The 27,586-nt window shown below is 45.7% G+C and overlaps 1 protein-coding gene across 1 annotated transcript in view; it reads left to right on the forward strand.

Moving 5' to 3' along the window:
• Positions 1 to 13,463, forward strand: part of TSHR (thyroid stimulating hormone receptor) — a 618,302-nt gene extending 604,839 nt beyond the window's left edge. Inside the window, exon 10 of the mRNA XM_086937590.1 lies at positions 11,097 to 13,463. Within this exon, the coding sequence (XP_086793716.1) occupies positions 11,097 to 12,519 (1,423 nt within the window). The 3' untranslated portion in view covers positions 12,520 to 13,463. The remainder of the gene's footprint in view (positions 1 to 11,096) is intronic.
• Positions 13,464 to 27,586: the final 14,123 nt, after the last annotated feature.

Consider the following 27,586-nt stretch of genomic DNA (forward strand, 5'->3'; position numbering starts at 1 on the left):
AGATTCCAAACAGATTATATAAATCAAATATTCTGGCCCTGGTATTCCACTCCCAGGTGGACGCCAACCATGTTTCGGCGAGGACCTAGATTATTGGTCACACCCTCTTCAGGGTGCAAAGTAGATTAAAAACTAGCCAAGAAGGGAGGTAAGGAACTAAAGCTGTAAAAATAAACATAGGAATCACATAAACAGGCTAAAAAAACAATACATACATGATGAGTATAAGTGACGTACTGGGAACAAAAGACTTTGATGCCAGTGCTCCATAGACAAGAGTATAAAAGTAGCTATAGACGAGCAAGCTACAGACTTGCGGAATGTAGTCCATTCCTATAAAACAAAGAGATATCATAAGCTCATACATGTTCTACCTTCCAGGGAATTAAACATAATTACAATTGTGAATAGATGTATGTGAACTCTATTTTGTATAAACAAATCCCTGTAGCTAAATATAAAACTAGAAATTCCTTAAAACAGATCACACAAGAAATAAGCATCTTCAGTGGGACAAACAGACAAGTCTGTCTGTCTGTCGGGCAGTCTATCCATATATGTGTGTGTGTCTAGATAATGGGTATCAGAGAAAAGCCCATTATTACTACCTCAAAAGATATTAATACCGCTTGAAGTCAATGATGAGCAAATTGTAATTATATACATATTTATCTATGTATATAAATTAAAAATGGCTGCCATTCAACATGATGCAGCCCCAAACACCCACCACAATGCACATGTGCTCGTGCATCATGACACATAGAGGCCATTAATTCGCTGCAATGTTGCCATGTGTCTTCATTCTTTTGTTCGCGTAAGCTTGACAAAACGTTATCAAACCAATATTTCGACATTTTAGAGACAAGAACTATTAGCTTTGCCATTAGTTGTTTTCATTACAGACGGCACCTATTAAAATCTATGCAGTTTTCTCAGATGACAGCTGCATGTAGAATTGCTAAGAGTACAAGAGTAGGGTCCTGAAGCAGTCAGTTATATTTCATACATTTTTGCAATTAAGGGATTTGTTACATTACAAAATATAAAGTCTGAACAAAAAGGCAAGCTGTTACAGTTATAACTATTCTGCCCAATCCTTAATTCAATAAGGTAGCCTCCTCCAAGTCTGATAATTAGTCAAAACATCTGACTCTCTTTCTTTTCTTCCTCCCAACAAATCCCAGTATCAACGGCAAAAGACCGAGCTTCTAGATTTAAACCCATACGCTCTGCATCCGTTCCTACTTTGGGGCATGTAAATGATGTAATATTACTTGCACTGTGTTCTTTATTGCTCTTTCCTCTGTACATGTAATCTATTTCTGTACTCCATCATGGAAATTATGGCTCTTTTTAAGGGTAAGCGCCATCTTTATTGGAGATTCCTATCTTTTCAGCGTGTTCAGGTTTTACTTTGACCCCGTGGATAAGGTTATCAATGGGGCTTTGACCCTGTATGTCTATCAATTATATTAAGTAATTCCCTTTGGACTAAGGTACACCGTAAATGCACAGTCACCGATGAACTACTGTTACCTTTTCTCATTTTGCGGGCAGCAGCTGCCCAAAGGCTTTTCCAATATTGAATCACAACCTAGCCCAATTCATTTCAAAGCATTTCCTGTATGTGTCTCATAATGCATGAGTGACCAGATCCTCCCATGCATATTATAACCCATCCTCAAATGTAATGAAAGAAGTTAAGATAAAAGTTCTCAGAAATGCCCGCAAAATATTCTTTATCAATCTGATTGGTTATTTCGTTGAGAAGCAGATGCCAGGTGCACCACTATTTTTAGAATTGTGATAGAACGAGTGAAGCATTTTGTAGTCCCTCTTACGTAAATGCTTCCTGTTTTTCAGAATGTCCTTTTCTCAGTCCAAGAGGTGTGAGTATCTTTGAGGTCAATCTACGAGCAAATGATTATTACTATTTTTTTAAAGCAATATGACGTCACTGTTAAATCCAGATCTCCAATCACAGGCAGGAATCGGTCTGGTTAAACACAGGTTCTTTATTAAGAAACCTTCACAGCAGACACGAAGCAACGTCAGCTCTGAACAGGACTCAGGCAGTAACTGACAAACCTAGAACATTAAGTGAGGAACCTAGGGGGACATTCTAAGCAATAGAGAAAGAAGAGAGAGAGAGTAGACAGACAGAACCATAGATACCACACATCTCCCTTCCCCAAAGAGAAAAGACAGAGGCAAAGAAAGGAGGAAGAAATAAAAAGGAAAAGATTAAAGTTGATAGTCCTTGAGGTAGGCAGGAACAGAAATGTTGCGAGAACTCCGCCTGAGAGGAGGAGGAAGGTTAAGCAGAGCAGAATTGACATTGGAAGGTGAATCAGAAACAACAGGATGAACATCAGAGGCACACACATCATTGATAACATCAGAAGGAGAACATTGATCCGAACGCAAGGAAGAAGGCCCAGGAAGATTCAAATCATCAAAACCAGGATGGGCTGAAAAGTCTCTTTGATGAGAAGACGTGGAGGGCTGAAGATCCCAAGAAGAGGAAACAGAAGGGTTGCTGTCCTCTTGGTCTTTAGAGTCCTTGGGAACAAAAGGATTAACAATAACAACATTTCTCTTACTCCACCACTTCCCATTGGAAAGTAAAACAGCATTCTTAGAGACTCTGACAACCTTAGAAGCAGGATAGAATTTTGAGGAATGATGACTGTTTTTGAGAGGTCTCTTGACTTTGACGGAATCACCCACCTTGAAAGAAATCACTTTAGTCTTAAATTTGTCATCATAAGCAATTTTCATCTTGTTTTGCATAGAAACAACCCTGTTGCGAACTTGATCAACATTGGGTAATTTGTCATCAACCTTAGTTTTGTCAAGAACCCAGGGGGGGCTAAGCTTAGAAGAGCCAAAACGTTTTTTTAATAAGACAAAAGGGGTAATTCCAGTAGTGGAATGGGGTGTGTTGTGATAGCTCCATAACCTTTCTTTAACAGCTTTGGAAACATCCAGATTCTGCATGCAGGCTAATTGGATGGTGTCTTTTAGCATTTTGTTAACCCTTTCAACCATGCCATTTCCTTGTGGACTGTAAAGGGCAACAGTTAAATGTTTGATGTCAAGATTGGATAAGAATTTTTGAGTGACCTGGGACTTGAACTGGACACCATTGTCGGAGACAAGGAACTTCGGGATACCTTCTCTGTGAAAGAGGTCATCTAGAAAATCAATGACACCAACCGTGGAAGGATCAGACATGAACCTGCACTCAACCCACTTGGAAAAATAGTCCACCAAAACTAAGGCGAATCTCAGATGAGGCTTCAAGTTGTACATGGGACCAATAAAATCAATGCCCAGTTTCTCCCAGGGGCCCTGAGGATAGGGAACAGGAATAAGGGGAGTATTCCGCAGCTTAAGAGACTTGTCAGCTTCAAAACAACAGGAACATCTACCCACAAAATTTTCAACATCAATATCAAGATTGGGCCACCAATAGTAGAGTCGTAGCCTTTTCTTGGTGCCGGTGATCCCTAGATGACCCAGATGAGCCAAATTCAACAATTTAAGTTTGAGTTTGTTGGGAGGAATTAACAAAGAACCCCTCATCAAAAAATCATCCTCAACAGTAAGTTCATCTTTAACTTTGGCAAATAAACGTAGGCCAGAATCAAGATTCCTGTCATCGGGCCAGCCCTTGATGACATGATTCTTGAGGGCATTTTGGACCTTGTCTAATTTGACACAATCCAACCACTCATCCTTGCTGATGATATTCTCAGAGAACAACAACCCATCAACCATGCCTACGACACATTCAGAGTCCTCAAAAAGGGAAGAAGAATTTACACCATCTTTGAGGGGACACCTAGAGAGGAAATCAGCACGGGTATTTTTACCCCCAGGAATATGAGAGATGGAGAAATTAAAATCGTACATTCTTGAGAGTAACCTGACTAACCGAGGACTAAAGATTACTGTGGTCTTTATCAGACAAAAGGAAAACCAAGGGTTTGTGGTCGGTCACCAAAATAAATCTTCTACCCCAGAGGTAAGTCTCAAAATGCTTGGTTGCCCAAAGACAGGCCAGAGCTTCCCTCTCAATGGTGCTGTATCTGCGCTCTGCAGGAGAAAGGGATCTGGAAGAAAAACCAACTGTCTGTTCCACGCCGTCAACCAATTGAGACAAAACAGCCCCTAACCCAACGCCACTTGCATCCACCGTGACGATGGATTGGATGTCATCTCTGAACGAATGAAGAGAGGGGGCTTGAACAATGAGGTTCTTTAAGTGTACAAAAGTCTTATTAAGAGAATCATCCCAAACAAACTTTTCACCTTTTCTGAGTAATTTTCTTAATGGTTCAGTTTGCAGGGCAAAACAATCCACAAATCTTGAGTAGTACTCGCAAACACCGAGAAAAGATCTAAGTTGATCTTTGTTTTCCGGACTGGGACTGTCAACAATGGCTTTGATAAGGTCTTGTTTGGGAGAAATGCCACTGCTAGATATGTGATGGCCAAGGTAATCAATACTATCAACCATGAACTTGCACTTTTCTTTCTTTACAGTAAAACCATTGGTTTCCAAAATGTGCAACACCTCAGACAGTTTCTTTAAATGGTCATCACCGCACTTAGAATAAATAAGGATGTCATCTTGATAAGCCAACACATTGCTGCAATTGCCAAACATTTTAAACATGAGCTTCTGAAAGACAGAGGCAGCAGACGCAAGCCCAAAAGGCATGCGTAAGAACCTGAAGGGACCAAAGGGTGTGTTAAAGGAGGTCAAATCACGGGAATCTTCACTGAGCTCAACCTGGTGATAAGCGGACCTTAAGTCCAAACACGAAAAAACTTTAGAATCACCAAGTTGAGCCAACATGTCTTGGATTTTGGGCAGGGGAAAACAATCTATTAAAATGTTTTTGTTTAAGGACCTTAGGTCGATGCATAGCCTAATGTCTTTGCTACCCTTTTTCTTGGCAATAACGATGGGGGCGACCCATTCAGAAGAGTTTATAGGCTCAATAACTTTGTCAAGGCAAAGCTGCTCTAAGTGTAATTTTAGTTGGGACCTAACAGATAGGGGAACATTCCTGACTTTATGGACCACAGGAATGGCATCCTTTTTGAGAACAATGCGGTGCTCAAAGTCATGAACAAGGCCCAGCTTGTCCATGAAAAGAGCACTATGTTTGGCTAAAAGTTGTTGAAGGTCAAGATTGGAGGACGAGCAAACATCAACCAAGGAAATAGGACAGGAAGTGCCTGGTCTTAAAACCATGCCAAATTTGCCCTGATCTTTCCAACCTAAAATGTTGTACCCATTTTTAGCAACATATATTTTGGTAGCAATGGACCTGTCCTCAAATTTTATGGTATCATTGAAGAATCCCAGCATGTCAATGGAATGCCCACCAAAGGAAATGGTGTGAATATCAGGAGGGAATAATTGAGAAGAATTCCAGTGTAAATTATACAAAATGTCAGTGACAAAGGTGATAGGAGAACCAGAATCCACCGTCACTTGAATTACTGTGCTACCAATGGTGATATCGCAAATGGGACCACCATCATCCAACTCAGCATCAATGTACAACACGATTTTTTTAGAAGGAACAACGGTACATACATTTTCAGGTTCAGAAAACTCAACATTTTCAATCGCATTAATTTTTACAGAATTTCTGTTACACACTCTGGTAAAATGACCCGTACGTTTACAATTAAGACAAGTTTTACTCAGAGCTGGACAACCTTTGAAATTGGCAAGATGTGAAGAAGAACCACATCTGAAACATGCAAAGTTTTTTTTTGGTTCTCTAGAATCTTTGTTTTTAAACTGGGAAGGTTTAGGTTTGATGTTAAGAGCACTGACAGCTTCAGTTAAGGTGTCACCTTTGCTTTTGTTCAAAACCCTTTGAGAAGAGACAGATCTCTCGATTCCTCTCGCTAGTTCAAGAGTTTCGTTGAGAGATGGATCCCTACAACAAAGCAATCTTTCTTGGACCTTCTTGTTATAACAGTTAACTACTATCTGATCTCTGAGGTAGGAATCAATATTACCATCGAATTCACAAGTTGATATCAAAACTCTAAGTTCAGTTAAGAAAGTATCAATTGACTCATACTCAAACTGATGTCTAGTGTAAAATTTGTGACGCTCCACAACAACACTAGTTTCGTCAATGAAATATTTGGCTAATCTAGAAACAGCTTCTTGAAAACAATCCCACTCAGTTTCATGAGGTTGAGGAGAAACAGGTAAATGGTCAAAAATGCGTTGACCTTCAGCTCCAAGACTGTTATAGAGTAAGGCTAATTTCCTGTCTGGTTCATATTTCTGACCATCTAAGGCAATAATGTAACTGCCAAAACCCTTGACCCATTGTTTCCACTTAGTTTTAGGTACACCAGGTTCAGGAAGAAAGAAAGGAGGTGTGACAATATTTTGAGACATGTCAAAGCAAGAATGTGTACAGAGAATACAATAAGGTAGCCAAACAAGAAAAACACAAAAATAATGTCAGTGAAATAAGGGTTAAAGTACTTGGTAAGATGTGCACATCATCGAGTAAAATTCAAGGAGATGTGCAGTGGTAGAAGCAGAACCAAAGACTAGAGTAGAATAAAACCAAACCTGAAATCGAATAAGTTGTTTGAAATCCAGAACAGCGTGAATGAAAAATAGGTAAAAAGTGAAAAAACAACGCTGTAAATATGGTGAGAAGAGCGTAGCTCACCGTGACCAAAAACGATGAGTTTGAGGAAACGAGCGCTTGAAACTGAATGCGCATGCAAATGAGGAATGAGGAGAACGTAGCTCACCGTGACCAAAAAAAAACGATGAGTTTGGAGAAACGAGCGCTTGAAACTGAATGCGCATGCAAATGAGCAATGAAGACTTGCGTGACCTTTAGCAAGATGGAGTCACGTAGGAGTCACGTAGGATACTGGAGCGTGAGGCGCGTCACTCCGTCAGAGACCAGGCGGAGAACTGTGACGTGCGCTGAGGCTGACTGGGAGGAGGGACGAAGATGGCTGGAGTGGAAGACTCGGTCAGGAACGTTCTGGTGGAATCCTCGAGTAGAAGCTCGTTCGAGGAAGGGACCGTAGAGTCTATGGCGCTCGAGAGAGGCTCGCTCAAAGGTAACGGGTGCGCAGACACAATAAAGGTGGCGCAGGACCGGTGAAAACAGCCAAAAGTTAAGAAAGTTATATACGACCTTTTGAAGAAGCTGCGCTAGTTGAAGAACAAAGTTCATGCGCTTTTCGAAGGTCGCGTAGGCCTCCCAGTGCTTCAGTGGGTGCTGAGGGTGTGAAGGATTCAGGAAAAAAAAAATCCCAAACGTCGCCAATTGTTAAATCCAGATCTCCAATCACAGGCAGGAATCGGTCTGGTTAAACACAGGTTCTTTATTAAGAAACCTTCACAGCAGACACGAAGCAACGTCAGCTCTGAACAGGACTCAGGCAGTAACTGACAAACCTAGAACATTAAGTGAGGAACCTAGGGGGACATTCTAAGCAATAGAGAAAGAAGAGAGAGAGAGTAGACAGACAGAACCATAGATACCACAGTCACCTCTACAGGTAGTGATTTTTTAAATGAAGTAAATGGGAGCCTAAAATTCCCCAAATTCTATGTAAAAGGTGAACAATGGTGGCAGGACACCCTGCATCCGTGATTATGTTCGAGATTGTGGGTGTAGTGAGTGTAATTTCCAGACATTTTGTCTGTATTTGTTTTGGAATAGAGAATGCAGGGGAGGAAAATGATTTTTTAGGATGGTGAGTTCTGTGTGCATACATCTGTTTCTGTTCTGATCTGGTTGTGCCTGGCATGATCTAGCGGGAGCAAGGAAACGGCAGGTTTTCCCAAGTAATATGAAGTGGCATGAAGGATCAGTGGCGTAGCTAGCCCATGCGCCGCTCTTGGCGGTCCCTGTGTTTCCCGCCCGCAGCGGCATGTAAGTGTGGAGGGAGGTGGAGTGATAGCTCTTCCCGCGATGACCGCAGGTAAGAGGAGGCGGGTTCGGGGGTGGTGGCAATTCCTGAGACTGCCGCAAGTTAGGGGTGGGAAGCCACTGCCCCCAAAACACATGCCACCCTGACCCTACGCCACCGTGAAGGATTACACGTCTGACTGATGGTATTTACAGAGAAAGTGTGTGATTTAGCAGGTGGAAGGGTGAGTGTTTGAAGTGTGTCTCTGCTAATATTTCGGAAGGTGTTGAGGTGTCTGGAGTAGAGATAGTCTCTGAAGACAAGTGTTTTCTACCCTTGGGTGCACCCCTGTGGCAGCACATGCCAGCAAAGTGCTCCTAATATTGGGACAGGAGCTGGTGGTAGCCCAAGAACAGGCAGGTTCTGCAGAAGGCCTTCCTTGAGCAGCAGGTGTGCTTTCCTGCAGTACCTGGTTCCACCACACCTTCACCCTGGTGCGTGTTCTCCTGCAGTACCTGATTCCGCCAAACTTTCACCCTGGTGTCTGTTCTTCTTCAGGGCCTGGTTCCGCCACGCCTTCACCTGTTGAGTACACTGATCACATGATTATGGGAGAAGGAGGGTAAGTGGGAGAGCATGTTACATTATCACTGCAGTGCTACCAACCCTGTTGGCTGGTCTGGACATTGAGCTTTTCTTTGTCATGTCTGGGCTTGTGCGGGCCTGCATTGTGGGTGCAATACAGGTGTTAGGGCTCAACAGGTCCCTGGAAAAGGATTCTTGCCGGCCCAGTTTAGTTTGTACCTTCCATGAGGTTGACTTTCCTCCTGACTGTATACAGATGCCCAACATCAGCTGCCCTCTGAGAACAGCCCTTCATTGCCCCTAGGTCATGGATATGCTCGAACCTAAGGATCTAGGGTGGAGGGCAGCTCAGGGTGGCTAGTGTCAGGATTATAACAAGGAAATTAGTTATTTTTGTGTATCCACTATCCTAAATCCATGGAAGGGTACAGTGCTTTAGTGGTCCCTGTTAATTATAGGCCTTATTTAGAGTTTGGCAGAGTAGGACGCTAAAAATTGTCAAAAATTCAGTCTGCCATGTTTTGAGTGCCATTCCCATCCATACGTTCTCAATACAGTAAGCGGGACATCTGCCACATTTTGGCAGATGCCCCACATCTGCCCAACTCTGAATAAGACCCTAAGTAATATCTGACCCTAGACTAGTTCCTGAAAATCTGAGTGGGCCTCCATCTCAAAAAGGGATTCCCATGTTTCCTCTTGTGTAAGTGCTGTCTGCAAAAATATTGTAACTTCCCCAATACAGAGGTTTGGTGCATATGTAGTGTGCTTATTTCAGTGAGGTAAGCTGGTAATGGAGTTTCTGGACTTCTTGCACAAACCAGATGGAGGCATCCCTATAACATAATTGGTTGATGGAGCACTGCATATAGAATACCTTGATCAGAGAATGAAGTCCCACTCTTGCATCGTACTTCAAGTTGCATTACCTTTAGTACTTTCAATGGAGGGAGAAACCTGTGCCCTGCACTTTGGCCCTCACTCAACTTTAGGGGGCTTGAGGGAACAATGGGGCATAAAAGCAATTGTATCCAATGTTGTCCTTTTATTTGCAGTAGACCAATACTATTTGCCGTTCTGGAATTTGTACATGATACTTCTCGATCTTAAAGCTCATGTGCCTGTGATGAGGAGTCGAGTTCTACGCTGTTACACCGTTAAAGTGGATGGAGGAGAAACCTGTCATTTTTAGAGCTTGAATATGGTGAAACTGCAGCATGATAAGCTTATTATAACAAATAACTAAGCTGTGCTTTCTCAGGAACAAATCTTATAATGCCTGAAGTATGCAAGAAATCAGTGTACAGATAAGTTGAAGGTTTACCTCTCCATATATTTACCACATATGAAGGCCTTATAGCTTTTTCATTGTCAAGAGTGACAGGAAAACGACAGGAAATCAATTACATATTCACAGAACTAACACTCTACCCACACTCTGTTCATAAGTCAGCCTGTTGATATGAAAGTTACATTACACTATAGGAGTTATTTAAGGAGGAATTGTGACCATCTACGGTCCCACTCCATGTAATCAAAAAACTCACAAATTAGGAATCACAAAATATAAGGTATGAGGATGGAGGGACAGGCACACACATGTGTTAAGACGAGAACCCTCAATCACCCTAAGGTAACATGCTTCATCATTAGATTCCCTCTTGCACACTGTGACCGCAAGGTACACATTGTGGGCTTCAACTCTCCCGCAGGAGAGGAGCGTAAGGTGTTTTAGGTCATCCAATGTGGGTTGAAGTGAGGGGCAGAGTGCGAAAAAAGTGGGTTAATACTATCTCCTGGATAGACAAAGTTAATCCTTTATTAGTGTTCCCCAGCGGATACGTTTAAAAACAGCTAAGTAGAAATAGGGATGGGAAACCTCCATCAAGGTTACACTGCAGTAGTTTTTTTGATTCTCTACATGACCTCTCCGTGTGGAGGCCAAGGTAGGTGTCTCATTTCCCCTCCAAATGTTCCCTGCTATACCATCACTTCCGTTAAAGTAATTACTTCATCCTTGTTATTATACATTTTAAACATGCTGCACAGAAGCCACACTGCTCTACAACATAGCTTAACAATATTGGCAAAGCCAATTGCCCCAACATTTTCTTTTCGCCCCAGCTGTCCCCTTTTCTCAGATTCGCTCCATCTCCGTTTCATTTTCCTCCTTTATCTAGCATCCTTTCTGTTTTCATTTTCTTTCCTCCTCCACTCTTTTGGTAGGCAAAAGACATTGTCATTTACAATGCCAATACCTCTAACTCTTACAAATGCGAGACCAATTTGCATTGCAAATGCTTGTTTAGGACTTGTACCCTGACTGTCAATCAATCAATCAATCAAAGCATTTATATAGCGCACTACTCACCCGGAGGGTCTCAAGGCGCTGTAATGCATTCAGTCTGCTCGTTACTCAGTATTTGCTAATTGAATGTGTTTGCAATGTCCTCTGGAAATGTTGCAGTAATAATTTGAGGTGGCTAAGCTTGTTGAAAATGCATTCTTTGAGCTTGCAGATCATTCAGTTTTGCTCCCATGTCATTCACTTATTCTCTTTTCCCACCATCATTTAGAAATCTGGAGTCCATGATGTGCAACCAGACCGTCAGCCACAGCGTCCCTCAGAAGAGGTCACTGAGGAATATGAACGGTCCCTTCTACCAAGACTACATGGATGAGGACGCGGGGAGAGCAGAAGCCGCTCAGGAGGAGGACGCAAAGCTTCGGGATTTCCATGGCAACTCCCAGTATTACGTCTTCTATGAAGAGCAGGGGGATGGGGATGTTGGTTTCGGCTTAGAGCTCAAGAATCCACAGGAGGAAAACATCCAGGCATTTGTGAACCATTATGACTATACAGTCTGTGGAGGGAAAGATGACATTGTTTGCAAACCAGAGCCTGAAGCGTTCAACCCCTGTGAGGACATCATGGGCTTCAGCTTTCTGAGAATCGTGGTCTGGTTTGTCAACCTTCTGGCCATTCTGGGAAATGCTTTTGTCTTGTTCATCTTAATCACAAGCCACTACAAGCTGACTGTGCCCCGCTTCCTGATGTGCAACTTGGCCTTTGCAGATTTTTGCATGGGCATTTACCTTCTGTTAATTGCCTCTGTTGACCTTTACACCCGAACAGAGTATTATAACCACGCCATAGACTGGCAGACTGGGCCTGGCTGCGGTGCTGCAGGCTTTTTCACTGTTTTTGCAAGTGAGCTCTCTGTGTACACCCTGACTGCCATAACCCTCGAACGCTGGTACGCTATCACATTTGCTATGCGGTTGGATAGGAAGATTCGGCTACGGCATGCATCGGCCATTATGCTTGGCGGCTGGATTTTTTGCTTTTTCCTGGCCATGCTGCCACTGGTAGGGATCAGTAGTTATGTCAAAGTTAGCATCTGCCTGCCCATGGATAATGAAACTGCTCTTTCCCAGAGCTACATTGTCTTCGTCCTTATGCTGAATATCATAGCTTTTTTCATTATCTGTGCTTGTTACATCAAAATATACATCACCGTCCACAACCCCCAGTACACATCAGGGGACAAAGACACAAAGATCGCCAAAAGGATGGCAGTACTGATCTTTACTGACTTCATGTGCATGGCTCCAATCTCCTTTTATGCCCTGTCGGCCATCATGAACAAACCTCTAATCACAGTTTCCAAGTCTAAGATCCTCCTGGTCTTGTTCTATCCCCTCAACTCATGTGCCAACCCCTTTCTGTATGCCATCTTTACCAAGACCTTCCGGAGGGATGTCTTCATCTTGCTGAGCAAGTTTGGCATCTGTGAGCATCAGGCTCAGATCTACAGGGGTCAAACCGTTTCGGCCAAAAATAGCAGCGGGTCCTTTGGGCAGAGAGGCAGTGGTGGAACTGGTCAGACACTGACAAACATGCATGATTTTCAGAGTCACGACCAGCATTGCAACTACCACCCAGCATCTACGCAAGATGTGAACATTACTGAGAACTACAAGCTGACCGTGCTGTAATACTTCAAGAGACCATAAGGCCATACTTTGATAAAGTGATAATACTTGTTACATGTATGTCCCAGAAAGAAAAGTGATTGGGTTACATGTTTCTTTAATATGTTATTTTGAACAGGTTAACACATTAGGTTTACCTCTGTACCAGGAAGCAACCAGCATGGTTTCTTTAGGACAAATGGGTGCAGCCGTGCCGATCTATGTAACCCCCTTATGCCAACACTGATCTATAATACAACTAAATCAATTCCAGCGTAAGTTTTTTCCCCGCTATTAAGAGAGGACCAGTGGGTACTTGTTCTTGGCAACGTCAATGTTCTTTTGCTTTTCCCCTGCTGAATTTGTGTTTGTCCAATAAACCATACAAGGTTTTTAGGTTTGATGAACTCTAGTCACCTATGAGAAAATTGTGAACAAATAAGACACTTGGGACCAGAACATCAACAACATCTGGAAGCTCTGACTCCTTCTAACCTGTACCCAAACTCCCTAAGATACAAGACAAGTAAATACACCTAGGACCTATTGTTAAAGCATTTGTTACGTTTTCCTGAATAAGATATGGTTGGGGAGACACAAAGGCCACACAAATGTTCCTAGTCTGCAAGTCTCTGGTCTCCTTTGTTATTAAAGCAAGACTTTGGTAAAGCCAGGGGACTTTGGTCGCTGGAACTGAAATGCCATTCAAGAACAAAAGCAGAGTAATATATATATAGTGTGTGAATGGAATTTATTAATCTTAAAAGAGGTGTGCTTTGAACTTTGTGGTAAATTTCCTCTTCTTACAAGGGAATCAAAAGACTTGATCAAGATACTTTGAATCTTGGAAAGAAGTCAAACACACTTTTTAATAGCTGATGCGTGAAAAGCTTATTTTTTCTGCAAGGGCTCCCATGCCTGTATCTTATGACACCACAATTTCCATATAAAGAACATCTGTGCAAAGAGACTGGACTAAATGATACTAGCAAATAAAATACTTAAAATTAGCCAAGCCTCTTTGAGAGTCAGAATTGAAGCATGTGGCATTGAAGAGTGGATGAATAGTTCTTCTGTTGAGGGTGTTGGTATCTGAAATATTGCATACATCTTAAAATACAGGGGACCTATTTTAGGTGTTCTCCACCATTTTATGTCTCAAAATATCGATGGTCATTCTGGCCTTTTAGCCATTCGTTGAATAACTGGATGAAGCTATGGAAGCAGGTAAGGGAAACTATACCTGTTTTGTCTCATTTCATTTATGTGGTATCAAGATAATAGTTCTGAAGTCAATTTTATTGATTTTGTAAAGAGATGGTGATAAAAAGATTAATACAAACAGTACAGCATGATCACCAGCACCACAACATGTGACATTTGGCAAGCATAACAATCTTGTAACATTGCACATTATTGTTTCTCCATCTTCAGCGGGACATATAGAATGAGACTTGGGAAGACAAGGAAGTTGATTAGTCTAGCAAGCCCAACCACTTACCCCGGACCCTATGGTGTTTGGCCGGACAACCCCTGGCCTCGTATAATGGTAGCTCTTGTGCAGTGCACCAGCCCACTCCTCTGTGCCATTAAGTTATTGTGGGTGGGGTGGGATTTCTCCATGCCATTGCAGTATCTTGCTTGACCACTATAAGGGCAGTCCCTAGAAATATGTTATCTGCTCTTGAGCCGTCTAACCCGGCCATGACACCCAGTAAAATTTTTAGGGGGTTGTGCGGGACCTCATACCCCAGCACCCCTTTGAGTTCCGTCTCCAGGACAGCCCAGTAAGAGGCTATATGTGGACAGGACCATACCATATGGAAGAAATCTGCTGATTCAGCATTGCATCTTGTGCATGTTGAGTGTGGAATTAGGCCTGCTCTGTGTAGGCGGGCAGGGGTACGATAGGAGGCATGCAGGTAGTAAAGCTGAACCATGCGAAGTCTAGCTGAAACCGTGATAGTCTTGGGTGCCATCAGAGCGTCCCTCCAAACCTCCTCCAGAGGGTCCAACCATGTCTCCCATTTAGCTCTCAATGGGTCAAGAGAAGTCGGACCACCATTGTTAGTTAGGAAGTAGTATATACGTGAGGCTTCTCCCCTCCCATGGTTACCCATCATGACCTGAGCTTCAAGGGGGCTGTGTTCTGGCAGTGTTGTGCCGGGCTTTATGCCCGTATCTAGGGCATGGCGGAGCTGTAAGTATCTATAAAACTGGGACAGGTGAAGCGAATGTCTGGTTTTCAGACCTGCAAAGGAGCAGATATGGTCACCAACCCACATGTCTCAAAGATTCCGATGAGGTCTCAGCTCTAAAGCCTTTTAGGCCCCCCACCTCCCGGAACCATGTGCCCTGCTTTAGGAGTGTCTGCTGAGTCAGTCTGTCCTTCCATTGGGTGTATTGCAGGGAGGGGCACTAGGCTAGAAGGATTTCTCAGGTCACCGTGGGGAGGTCCCTGGGAATGGGAGATCCATAGATCATAGCCTGAACCTGGGAGAGGCCTAAGTTCCTAAGGTTGGTCCTGCAAGCAGGGTAAGACCATCCCCCGTTTAACCAATCGTGTATTACCAGGAGGTGGGTTGCAGGATAAAGATAATTAAAGATTCGTTAGACCCATGCCTCCATAAAATGGTGGGATCTGGCAGTACGGGAGCACCATACGTGGCAGTAGGCCACTCCAGAGAAACTATATAATTAGACTATCTATTCCTTTGAACCAGGTTTGAGAATATGGAATAGAGTGTCTGAATGACATAGAGGAATCGTGGGAGGATCATCATTTTAAACAGTGCTATTCTCCCTAGAGGGATGAGTGGTGGTTTTTGCCATTTCTGCAGGTCTAGCTTGGTTTTGGCGGCCAGAGGAGTCACGTTAAGTGCCAAGGCTAGGTCGGAAGTAGGGCGACCCAGAAACCTAAATATTTGAAGGAATGCCATCTGACGGCGATAGTCGATTGCCAATCAAACCATTCCCTTGAGAGATGCAAGTAAACTAAAGTAGACTTTGCCATATTCAGGGGCAGGCCAAAGACCCTCTCAAAGGACCGTAATATATGCAGGCATCTACGACTGGACCAAGCTCTGTCTGTGAGAAAGAGCAGGACATCATCTACGTACAATGCAATGTTGTCCTCGTGTGATCCCGCCCAATTTTAGCTCTGAACCTAGTCATCTGAGCGGATGAAATTGTCCAGAGGTTCCATTGCTAAGGCGAAGAGGAGGGTCGAGAGGGGGCAACCCTGTCTCATCCCTCTTCTGATTAGAAAGGTGCTCGAGAGCGCTCTGTTGACCAGTACTATTGCAGTTGGCTTGGAGTATAGGATGTGAACCATACTGCAGAATTCAGGGCCCATACCCGTAAATATAGTTGTGAAATCTTTGTGATATTGATTGTAGATAAGAACCACCAAGCCCCTATAATCTTCATGAATTCTTGAATAATGTAACAATCTTCGGACTCTAGTCCTGCCATTTATTTAGCATTAGGGTTTCTGTCCCTTCTCTATAGCAAATTTTTTTAAATTGTGGTACTGAGATGTGACTCACCACTTTTGCTGAGAAATCAATGTTTTAGGACTAGCTTCAGTTGTCTACTCAGACTCTTCTAATACAAATTATATATACATATATATATATATTCACTAAAAAAACCATAGGTTTTAGGCCTTATATAGTTAGGAATTAACATATAAAAAACCATTGAAATTCCTCCTATATAGTTAGCTGGACATTTTATTGATATAAAACCAATGAAATTCGACATATAGTTAGTTGCACTAACTATATATTTCGCGCATCCGCAATCCAATGCTGATGATGTCACATATTACATCATTCATGACATGGTCAGTGACATCACTGATGACATCACTGATGACATCATCCAGTGTCTGTGTGTTTTCGTAAAGTTTAAATATGTTTTACATATTGAAGAATGAGAGGATGTATAAGAGTATGGATGAAGGATTTGATTGTATAAGTGAGTAAGTATGTGTTAGTATATCTGTGAAAATGTAAGCTGTTCTGTGTTTAACTGTATAGATGAAGAAATCAAAGTGTGATTGATTCTTTACAGGACTGAGAAGGTGTGTGAGTAACTCCATGGATGAGTGGCAGTGTGTGAGTGTCTGCATAGGTGTATGAGTGCATATGATAGTGTTGCAATGATGAGTGACAGTATGTACGAGTGACCTTAAGGGTGAATGAATGAATGTGCATGTAGACGTAGGAATCAGTGAGTGGGTATGTAGTAAATGGTATTGGTGTGTCAATAGTTTCAAAAATGATACTCTGTATTTTACACTAGGTGTAACAGAGTTTATATTAGAGTGTAAGGAGGTGCATTGTATTATCACATGAAGTATATCATCAGTGGTGTGATTATTGATGTTAAATGAGCTGTCATCAGTGATGTCATCAGTGATGTCACTGACCATGTCATGAATGATGTAATATGTGACATCATCAGCATTGGATTGCGGATGCGCGAAATATATAGTTAGTGCAACTAACTATATGTCGAATTTCATTGGTTTTATATCAATAAAATGTCCAGCTAACTATATAGGAGGAATTTCAATGTTTTTTTATATGTTAATTCCTAACTATATAAGGCCTAAAACCTATGTTTTTTTTTGTGAATTTCCAAGGTTTTTTAAAGGCTAATTCCTAACTATATATAGTGTATAACCTATGGTTTTTTCAGTGAATTTCATTGGTTTTTTAAAAGCTAATATATATATATATTACCTACTGCGAAAAGGTAGAGGCGGCTCTGGCTGCACCTCCGTGCAGAAAAGTAGGAGGCAGCTCCAGCCGCAGCAGGTTGCTCCACGGCACCCACCCTGCCGGGTGGAAAGATAGAAGCAGCTCCGGCCGCGCCGAAGGCTCTAGCTGCAACGGACAGCTCAGCACAGTGGCGGCTGGTGGAATTTGAAGCTGGTGGGGCGTATGCATAACGCATGAACGTATGCGAGCATCAGCCCTGGCTGCATCCTCCATCAGACCAGCCCACGCTACGATCCTGCTGCCACCCAGCGCTTCCACTAATCACTTCTAACACGAGTACACACTAACACCAGTACACACTTCAATGCTGCACATTCCCTGGCAGCGAGAGGATGAAATGCTGCATCAGCCCTGCATCCATCAGACCTGCCCCTGCTACGAGCCTGCTGTCACCCAGCACTTTGACTAATCACTTTTAACACCAGTACACAGTGACCTCAGAACATTCTGGAAACACCTAAAGATTCACATGTGCCCAGACATCCACTTGTATAAAGAACTGGGCTGCAGACTGGCAGGACGTTCACACTGTAGTGGTGCAGATGAGTATAATTCAGCTGCAAGTGCTTTAGAAATGGGATGACTGTGTTTGAAAAAATAACTTCTCTGACTCTGTCCTTTTCAGCTTGCATATTGGATCTTTGTTTACTTTTCCAAGCTTGGGGGCTGTTTCTTATCTTTCTAAACTTTGGACCCCTAAAAATGTTGATGTGGTAATGTGTTTCTTTCATTGTTCAGACTATTTTTGCTGGCTCCATTTCTGGGATGTTGGGAGTAATTCAAGGCGATAACTTTAGACAAATGTAAAAGGCCGCATCACAATTTCTTACTTGTGCTGCTCCATGAAACAGTAACACTGCAAGGTGGTTTCTCTACCTTGAAAGTGACTAAAGTAAAAGTTACGTTGGCAACTGAGGGATAAGTGTACAGAACTAATACCTCCTTAATGAATTAGAGATTCAAATTGGCGGTAGTATTAGTCATGAAGCTGTGAAATGTGTCTGTGCTGTGCTAAATGATCTCGGGAGCAAGCTTTACTGATCGGATAAATACATCAATTAATAAACATCCCTAAAGAGTGTGAGCTTATCAGAGATAAAATGATCAGTATATCCACAAGGAGACAATCGTGTCTGCGAGGGGAGTGATGAGGGTAGCTGATAAGCGATAGCTCTGCCCTTTAATAAATTAAGTTTTTCGCAAGATGTCCTGTATTTCCGTATGAATTGATGGAAGTACAGCCAGGAGAAAGACTAAAGGTACGTGAATGTACATGGTAGGAGCGGAGAGGGAAGAGATCAGGTTTTGTTCACATAGAAAGTGAAATCCAGACTTTGACATACAGACATGGCAGTGTCCACCAAGGTGCACTCGAGTACATTAACCTGTGAGGAGATACACTGAAAGTGAAAGATGGTTGCGCAACACTGACCTGCGGTGTATAAGGTCCGGGCGTCATCGGCTCAAAGCTCTCCAGGTCCGCTTTCATAATGCACTTATCCACGGTGAGGTGGACGGATCCCCCCCCCCCCCCCCCCCCACCAGACAAAAAAATGCTTTGGGTCCCCTTGCTACCATTCCAGTTTACTTTGGTGCCCCCGTGGGGTGGGTGCATTGCAGCGCCCTTGTATGCCAAGGCAAAGTGCCACTAAACACTCGGGAAGGAACCCCACCCCCTCAGGATGTCCTCGACCCCTGCACCCCCGGATGCAAAGGTCCACCACATGCCTCTGTACCCCACTCCCCTGCAGACCTAAGATTCTCACTCGGAAGCATAAGACGCATTGTACCCAGTCCACCCCACAGATCAAAGGTGCAGTGGAAGAACCAGAGACGTAAGAAGTTTTGGAGCCCCACATTCCCCAGACAAATAAGATTACTGCCCCACAAAGAGGAGAGGCTTTGCCCCCCCCCCGAAATAAGATGATGTAGCCCCGCCCAAGCAGACAGATGTCTCCCCCCCCCCCCACAGGACTTGGGATGCTCTTTGGAGCTCCCACACAGACATAAACGTCATTGGAGCCCCGCTCACTCACCCCGGGATTTTTATGTATTGAATCTACAGATTGACAAACGGAGCTTCCTCACCCATCCACCCCCCTCCCACCCCCAAGATGCACATGACCACCAGACATAACATACATGGAGCCGTACTACCCAGCATAAGATGCACTGGCAGGAGGTCCTGCTACCATCTAGCCCCGCCCCCCGCACCCCAGGGGTACTCACAGACTGCAGGAAGTGTAGGGTTCCCACATAGTCCCTCTCTGTGTTTAGAATTTCGTTCAGGACACAGAGCCGGAGGCGCAGCTGGCGGTCCGAGTCCCTGCAGCTCTCCGGGGCCGGTGCGGGCACCCCCGCCTCCATCTTGGCCTCACTGACCCCAGATAACAGTCCCGTGCACGGAAGCAGCAGAAACTAAGGGTCTTTAATATCCTCCAGGAAACGCGCCTTGTCCGCTCGGTTACCATCCATGCCCATCCGAAGACTGGCCTCCCAGCTCCAGTCTCACTGACACCACTCCAGCGCCTTATAATGTCAGCTCCAAAAATCTGATCTAGGTGCTGGGGTGTAATCCGGTGTGATGGTGGTCAGACACAGACCGGACCCTTCAGCTCTCGTCCGTCTGCTCTCTGTGATGGTTGTCCACACGCACCAGGCTCACGGGTCCCCTCCAGGTTTACTTGTCACCGTCCCAGCCTCTCCCTTTGCATCTGTTCCTCCCGGTCCACTCGCCCGAGCCGCTGCCGCTTGACCCAAACTTGAAGCAAAACTTGTGCGTTTCCTGTGGCGTCCAGCTCCCCAGCCTCTAGGCACACAGCGTCTCTCACAGCCGGGTCCGACCCGGCCCCCTGCGCTGCTCGGCCCAGCCCCCTGCAAAGGAGGGGAGAGAGTCACTGCCGGCGAGCTGCAGTTCCGCACACTCTCGCAGTGCCTTCTGGCTGCTCACTGCACGCCAGCCTCGCAGCGCACAAGCTCACAACGCGCTCACTACGTACAGGGTGCCTATCTCACAGCACAAAACTCCTGTTCGTAGTACACACACACACATGATCACAACATTATCACGCCTCACAGCGCAGGAAGCATGCCTCGCTCACCATGCAACACACAAGCCTCCCTGACTGTGCACAGACTCACACTGTGTAACCACGAGCAGCCGAAAACAACGCTCTCACTGTTTACAGAGCGACCATCTCACTGCACAGGACTCCGACCCGTAGTACACGTGTGCGCACACACAATCAACAAAATTGGCGCCTCCCTGTGCACAGACTCACACTGTGAACCACGAGCATCTGAATACAATGCTCCAACTGTTTACAGAGCGACCACCTCACTGCACCGGACTCCGACCCGTAGTACACGTGTGTGCACACACACACACTTAAGACATTCACGCCTCCCTGTGCACAGGCTGAACCACAGCACCCGAGTACACTGTACAATGCTCTCACAGTTCACAAGGCGCCCATCCTATCTCACTGCACAGGACGCCGTCCAGCAGTGCATGCAGCACACACACACGCTCTGCTCCACACCAGCACGCCTCAGAGTGCACACCGACCCTCGCTCACAAGCCTCACTCACTGTGCACAGCTCACAATGTTGAGTCAAACCCCCCCCGCGCTGCACTCCCCCCCTTGTTTACATCACACCCACTGCACACCCTCTCCCCAGCTGTGCGCTGCTCACTGTTTACACGGCTCAGTGCGCACAGCACACGCACGTTGCTCCCGCGTTGTGCACTGCACACCCGTGCTCACTGTGCACCGGGCTCTGCCAGGACCGGGCTTCTCCCTCTATGATCCCTGGTCCGCCTGCGGCTGGCAGAGGGGTCAGGAAAGTTCCCGGAGCAGCGGTTTCCAGCCCCGCACTCGGACCACGGGAGGGAAGCGCGGGCTACGGGAGCCCTTATTGTGCAGCAGCACTGACTCCAGCTCAAGGGAGCGTCTGCAAAGAGCACGCCCTCGCGCGAAGCGCAAAGTCAAGGTGTCAGCCACAGCAGCTAGTCAGCGGCTACATCGCCAGCAGCTCTTGGTCAAAACACATCACGCTTCCTAATTAAGGGCACAACTTCGAAATGTTAGGCTAACACCCAAATCTAGGACTGGAAAGACTGCCCATAATAACCTGGAAGAAGGTGGTCGCACAGCAAAGGCTTCCCCCCAGGCAGGGGGAAGCGGAAACCACGTCCTCCCGGCCCCACCCACAACCAGGCGGCGGCCATCTTAAGGCAGCTCGGGCGGCGGCGGTGATCTCGGGGGCAAAACGAGGGGTGGGCACCCTCGAAATTAAATTAAAAACAATAAAATGAAAGAGAGAAGCCCCCCAAGCCCCCCCCCAAACCCCCCCCAAAAAAATCGCGAAAAATCGCGGGCTGCGCGCACGCGTGCGCGCTTATAGATATATAATTGATTTCTCTTCTAATTTTTTCAGGAACTACTGGAGGGATTTACACTATTTAACAAAAAGCGTGATCTGCGTACCAGACACTACCATTTTGACAAGTTTGGTGTAATTCCCTTCAGTGGTTCAAGCTGTAGCCGAGTCTAAAGGTCCTATGGAAATTAACATGGGGAAAACACGTTTTGGGACCCCCCTTTTTTCTCAGCCCCCACTTGACTAATCCCCCCCAAATTTTCAGGGAAGGAGAGGAGCGGAGCTAGCCATCTTCATTGAGAAATTTGCGAAGATTCATCAACCAGCGCCAAAGTTATTCCCAATAGAATGTTGGGGATTTCCTATGGAAACTAGGTCCTAACTATATATACCTACTGGCTACCGCCAGTAGGTAATATACATACACACACACACATATATTTGTGTGCATATAATTCAATTTATCGAAGAGAGTGATAAAGAGAGACTTTGGGTGAGACAACTTCACTTCATCTATTGATCTGTTTAACTCTCATAAACATTTCCATTCCGCGAACTTCTGAATGGCAATTTAATCTGCGCTGTAACTGTGTTACACAAAAGGGGGTGGTGATGGACAGAGCATCTAAATCAATCAAACACTCAAACCCAGTCAAAAGATCTGGGTTTAATCCATCACCGTTCTTTAGCCCACTGTGCCACCCCAGTTCAGACATGGCTATATGCAAATCAGTCTGACCCTGTGCCTCATGGGAACAGTCCAGCCCGAACTGCCAAGCCATGTCTTCCCGGGACCGGAAACAAGCTTCCGAGGACCGGTTTCTGGCATTCCAGCCGTCTTCAGCCCGGCTTGCTTGAATCCAGTGGCAAAGAGAGCAAGGGACTCACGTCTGAGCATACCCTGCCACACTTATGGCGGCCAAAAGCGGTACAAAAGGGGGTGGTGATGGACGGAGCATCTGAATAAATCAAACACTCACACCCAGTCAAAAGAGCTGGGTTTGATCCATCACCGTTCTTTAGCCCACTCTGCCACCCCAGTTCAGACATGGCTATATGCAAATCAGTCTGACCCTGTGCCTCATGGGAACAGTCCAGCCCGAACTGCCAAGCCATGTCTTCCCTGGACCGGAAACAAGCTTCCGAGGACCGGTTTCAGACATTCCAGCCGTCTTCAGCCCGGCTTGATTGAATCCAGTGGCAAAGTGAGCAAGGGACTCACGTCTGAGCATACCATGCCACACTTATGGCGGCCAAAAGTGGTACAAAAGGGGGTGGTGATGGACGGAGCATCTGAATCAATCAAACACTCACACCCAGTCAAAAGATCTGGGTTTAATCCATCACCGTTCTTTAGCCCACTCTGCCACCCCAGTTCAGACATGGCTATATGCAAATCAGTCTGACCCTGTGCCTCATGGGTACAGTCCAGCCCGAACTGCCAAGCCATGCCTTCCCGGGACCGGAAACAAGCTTCCGAGGACCGGTTTCTGGCATTCCAGCCGTCTTCAGCCCGGCTTGCTTGAATCCAGTGGCAAAGTGAGCAAGGGACTCACGTCTGAGCATACCCTGCCACACTTATGGCGGCCAAAAGCGGTACAAAAGGGGGTGGTGATGGACGGAGCATCTGAATCAATCAAACACTTACACCCAGTCAAAAGATCTGGGTTTAATCCATCACCGTTCTTTAGCCCACTCTGCCACCCCAGTTCAGACATGGCTATATGCAAATCAGTCTGACCCTGTGCCTCATGGGAACAGTCCAGCCCGAACTGCCAAGCCATGTCTTCCCTGGACCGGAAACAAGCTTCCGAGGACCGGTTTCTGGCATTCCAGCCCTCTTCAGCCCGGCTTGATTGAATCCAGTGGCAAAGTGAGCAAGGGACTCACGTCTGAGCATACCCTGCCACACTTATGGTGGCCAAAAGCGGTACAAAAGGGGGTGGTGATGGACGGAGCATCTGAATCAATCAAACACTCACACCCAGTCAAAAGATCTGGGTTTGATCCATCACCGTTCTTTAGCCCACTCTGCCACCCCAGTTCAGACATGGCTATATGCAAATCAGTCTGACCCTGTGCCTCATGGGAACAGTCCAGCCCGAACTGCCAAGCCATGTCTTCCCTGGACCGGAAACAAGCTTCTGAGGACCGGTTTCTGGCATTCCAGCCCTCTTCAGCCCGGCTTGATTGAATCCAGTGGCAAAGTGAGCAAGGGACTCACGTCTGAGCATACCCTGCCACACTTATGGCGGCCAAAAGCGGTACAAAAGGGGGTGGTGATGGACGGAGCATCTGAATCAATCAAACACTCACACCCAGTCAAAAGATCTGGGTTTGATCCATCACCGTTCTTTAGCCCACTCTGCCACCCCAGTTCAGACATGGCTATATGCAAATCAGTCTGACCCTGTGCCTCATGGGAACAGTCCAGCCCGAACTGCCAAGCCATGTCTTCCCTGGACCGGAAACAAGCTTCAGAGGACCGGTTTCTGGCATTCGAGCCGTCTTCAGCCCGGCTTGCTTGAATCCAGTGGCAAAGTGAGCAAGGGACTCACGTCTGAGCATACCCTGCCACACTTATGGCGGCCAAAAGCGGTACAAAAGGGGGTGGTGATGGACGGAGCATCTGAATCAATCAAACACTCACACCCAGTCAAAAGATCTGGGTTTGATCCATCACCGTTCTTTAGCCCACTCTGCCACCCCAGTTCAGACATGGCTATATGCAAATCAGTCTGACCCTGTGCCTCATGGGAACAGTCCAGCCCGAACTGCCAAGCCATGTCTTCCCTGGACCGGAAACAAGCTTCCGAGGACCGTTTTCTGGCATTCTAGCCGTCTTCAGCCCGCCTTGCTTGAATCCAGTGGCAAAGTGAGCAAGGGACTCACGTCTGAGCATAACCCTGCCACACTTATGGCGGCCAAAAACGGTACAAAAGGGGGTGGTGATGGACGGAGCATCTGAATCAATCAAACACTCACACCCAGTCAAAAGATCTGGGTTTAATCCATCACCGTTCCTTAGCCCACTCTGCCACCCCAGTTCAGACATGGCTATATGATAATCAGTGTGACCCTGTGCCTCATGGGAACAGTCCAGCCCGAACTGCCAAGCCATGTCTTCCCTGGACCGGACACAAGCTTCCGAGGACCGGTTTCTTGCATTCCAGCCGTCTTCAGCCGGCTTGCTTGAATCCAGTGGCAAAGTGAGCAAGGGACTCACGTCTGAGCATACCCTGCCACACTTATGGCGGCCAAAAGCGGTACCAAAGGGTGTGGTGATGGACGGAGCATCTGAAACAATCAAACACTCACACCCAATCAAAAGATCTGGGTTTAATCCATCACCGTTCTTTAGCCCACTCTGCAACCCCAGTTCAGACATGGCTATGTGCAAATCAGTCTGACCCTGTGCCTCATGGGAACAGTCCAGCCCGAACTGCCAAGCCATGTCTTCCCTGGACCGGAAACAAGCTTCCGAGGACCGGTTTCTGGCATTCCAGCCGTCTTCAGCCCGGCTTGCTTGAATCCAGTGGCAAAGTGAGCAAGGGACTCACGTCTGAGCATACCCTGCCACACTTATGGCGGCCAAAAGCGGTACAAAAGGGGGTGGTGATGAACGGAGCATCTGAATCAATCAAACACTCACACCCAGTCAAAAGATCTGGGTTTAATCCATCACCGTTCTTTAGCCCACTCTGCCACCCCAGTTCAGACATGGCTATATGCAAATCAGTATGACCCTGTGCCTCATGGGAACAGTCCAGCCTGAACTGCCAAGCCATGTCTTCCCTGGACCGGAAACAAACTTCCGAGGACCGGTTTCTGGCATTCCAGCCGTCTTCAGCCCGGCTTGCTTGAATCCAGTGGCAAAGTGAGCAAGGGACTCACGTCTGAGCATACCCTGCCACACTTATGGCGGCCAAAAGTGGTACAAAAGGGGGTGGTGATGGACGGAGCATCTGAATCAATCAAACACTTACACCCAGTCAAAAGATCTGGGTTTAATCCATCAGCGAGAACCGGTTACTGGCATTCCAGCCGTCTTTTGGCCGCCATAAGTGTGGCACAGGGTTAGACTGATTTGCATATAGCCATGTCTGAACTGGGTTGGCAGAGTGGGCTAAAGAACGGTGATGGATTAAACCCAGATCTTTTGACTGGGTGTGAGTGTTTGATTGATTCTGATGCTCCGTCCATCACCACCCCCTTTTGTACCGTAACTGTGTTACAGGCACAGATATAATTCTGGCAAACTATGCCAATACTGGTAGTGGGAAGAGTGGCCCTTACGAAAATGGGGGTATTTCCGAGGCTGTTTTATTACTTTGCCTGCCTCCGTTTTACATACACAGGCCCTTCTTTCGCTCCTTCGAGTGCCTGATAGGTGAATTTATATGGCACAACACACGTCGCACCAAGATCTATCCCCCTGCAGATTGCGGCGGGCTCAGTATCCCTAAATTTGAACAGTATTATCTGACCTCACAGCTGCAATGGGTGGCGAACTGGTTTACTGGTTGTAATCTGGAGGGCACAGAGACACTTTTACCCCCAATGTTATCTGGAGAGATTGCTCAATATTTTCCACCACTCCACACCAAAGTGCTGCTACCAGGTGCTCTTCTCCTTCGAGTTACATGTAGATGCTTCTGTAGGACCCTATTTATTACCCACTCAATGATGTCTTACATGCTTGCACTTCCATCGCTTGGTATGCAGCAGGTACATATAACAACTTCCCTCATGTAACTAGAGTCCTGGCACAAAGTAGGCCTACGCAGTGTGGGTGATTTTTACTGATACAGAACCCTCATACCCATAGAGAAACTACTAATATTATCCGAGCTCCCAGCATGTCACATCCTCTTACCAACTGCATTTATTAGTGTTGGATCAATACTGGGGAAGCATACTGCAGGAGCCCCCGCAACACCTCACTATGCAGTACCTAAATGTATTGGGAACACCAGCTCTGTACATACACACCTCCCTCACTGTACTGTGCCAAGAATGGGAAACAGACCTGGAACACAATTGAACATGTAATGAATGGCAGGCAATCTTGGCCCATTCTACTCTAATGTCCCGCAATGCCTGATTTAAATTAATGCAATTTTATATAGTGCATAGTGCCTGTTTAACTTTCTGTACAATAATTGATATTTTAACTGCACAGATGCTTCCTGTCCCCACTGCCTTGCCCCGGATGTTGAACTACTGCATATGCTCTGGTTCTGTCCTTTTTTGTGAGACTATTAGAGGGGTTTTACTACACACCTAGCGCATTGCACTGGTCCCACTATGGGATACACATGGGAGATGTGTTTGCTGGGTCTCAGTCGTCACACTAAGGAAAAGATGGTGATGGCATGATTTGTGGACCTGGACCTCATCTTGGCGGAGCGACTGATCTCTCGTAAAAGGAAAGCAACAGCCCTGCGCTTCTGCAAAGGTACTATCCATGATGACCTGGGCAGGCAGAGAGTCCAGCTCTACATAGGGAGGAGGTAAAGATCTCTGTAAATACCCAATCTTCGACTCCTAGGATGCATTCCTGGAGAAGGTCTGTGATGGTACGCAGGACACAGACCATTACAACTCTTTGTGAAGCCCCTGCCCCCAATATTATAATTCACACACCTGTTGTAGGTACAAATTATAATAGTATCTACAATCTTGCTATTAAACCCCGATGACGCTCTTCTAAACTGCAGTCCTCATGTCGATATCTGTCACACTGAGTGAATGTAGGTTTTTCTTCTTCTTCTTTCTTGTTAGTTGCAGTTGCAAGCAGCTTTATTGTATGGAACCTCTTCTTATTTACATTGGATAGTCATTGCCTGTACGCAAACACATGCGGGCCTTGTTGTATTTACAACTGTTGTCAGTGAAATTTTGATTAACCGCCGGCT

The sequence above is a fragment of the Lissotriton vulgaris genome, chromosome 9 (genome assembly GCF_964263255.1).
Source record: "Lissotriton vulgaris chromosome 9, aLisVul1.2, whole genome shotgun sequence".
NCBI classification, from domain to species: domain Eukaryota; kingdom Metazoa; phylum Chordata; class Amphibia; order Caudata; family Salamandridae; genus Lissotriton; species Lissotriton vulgaris.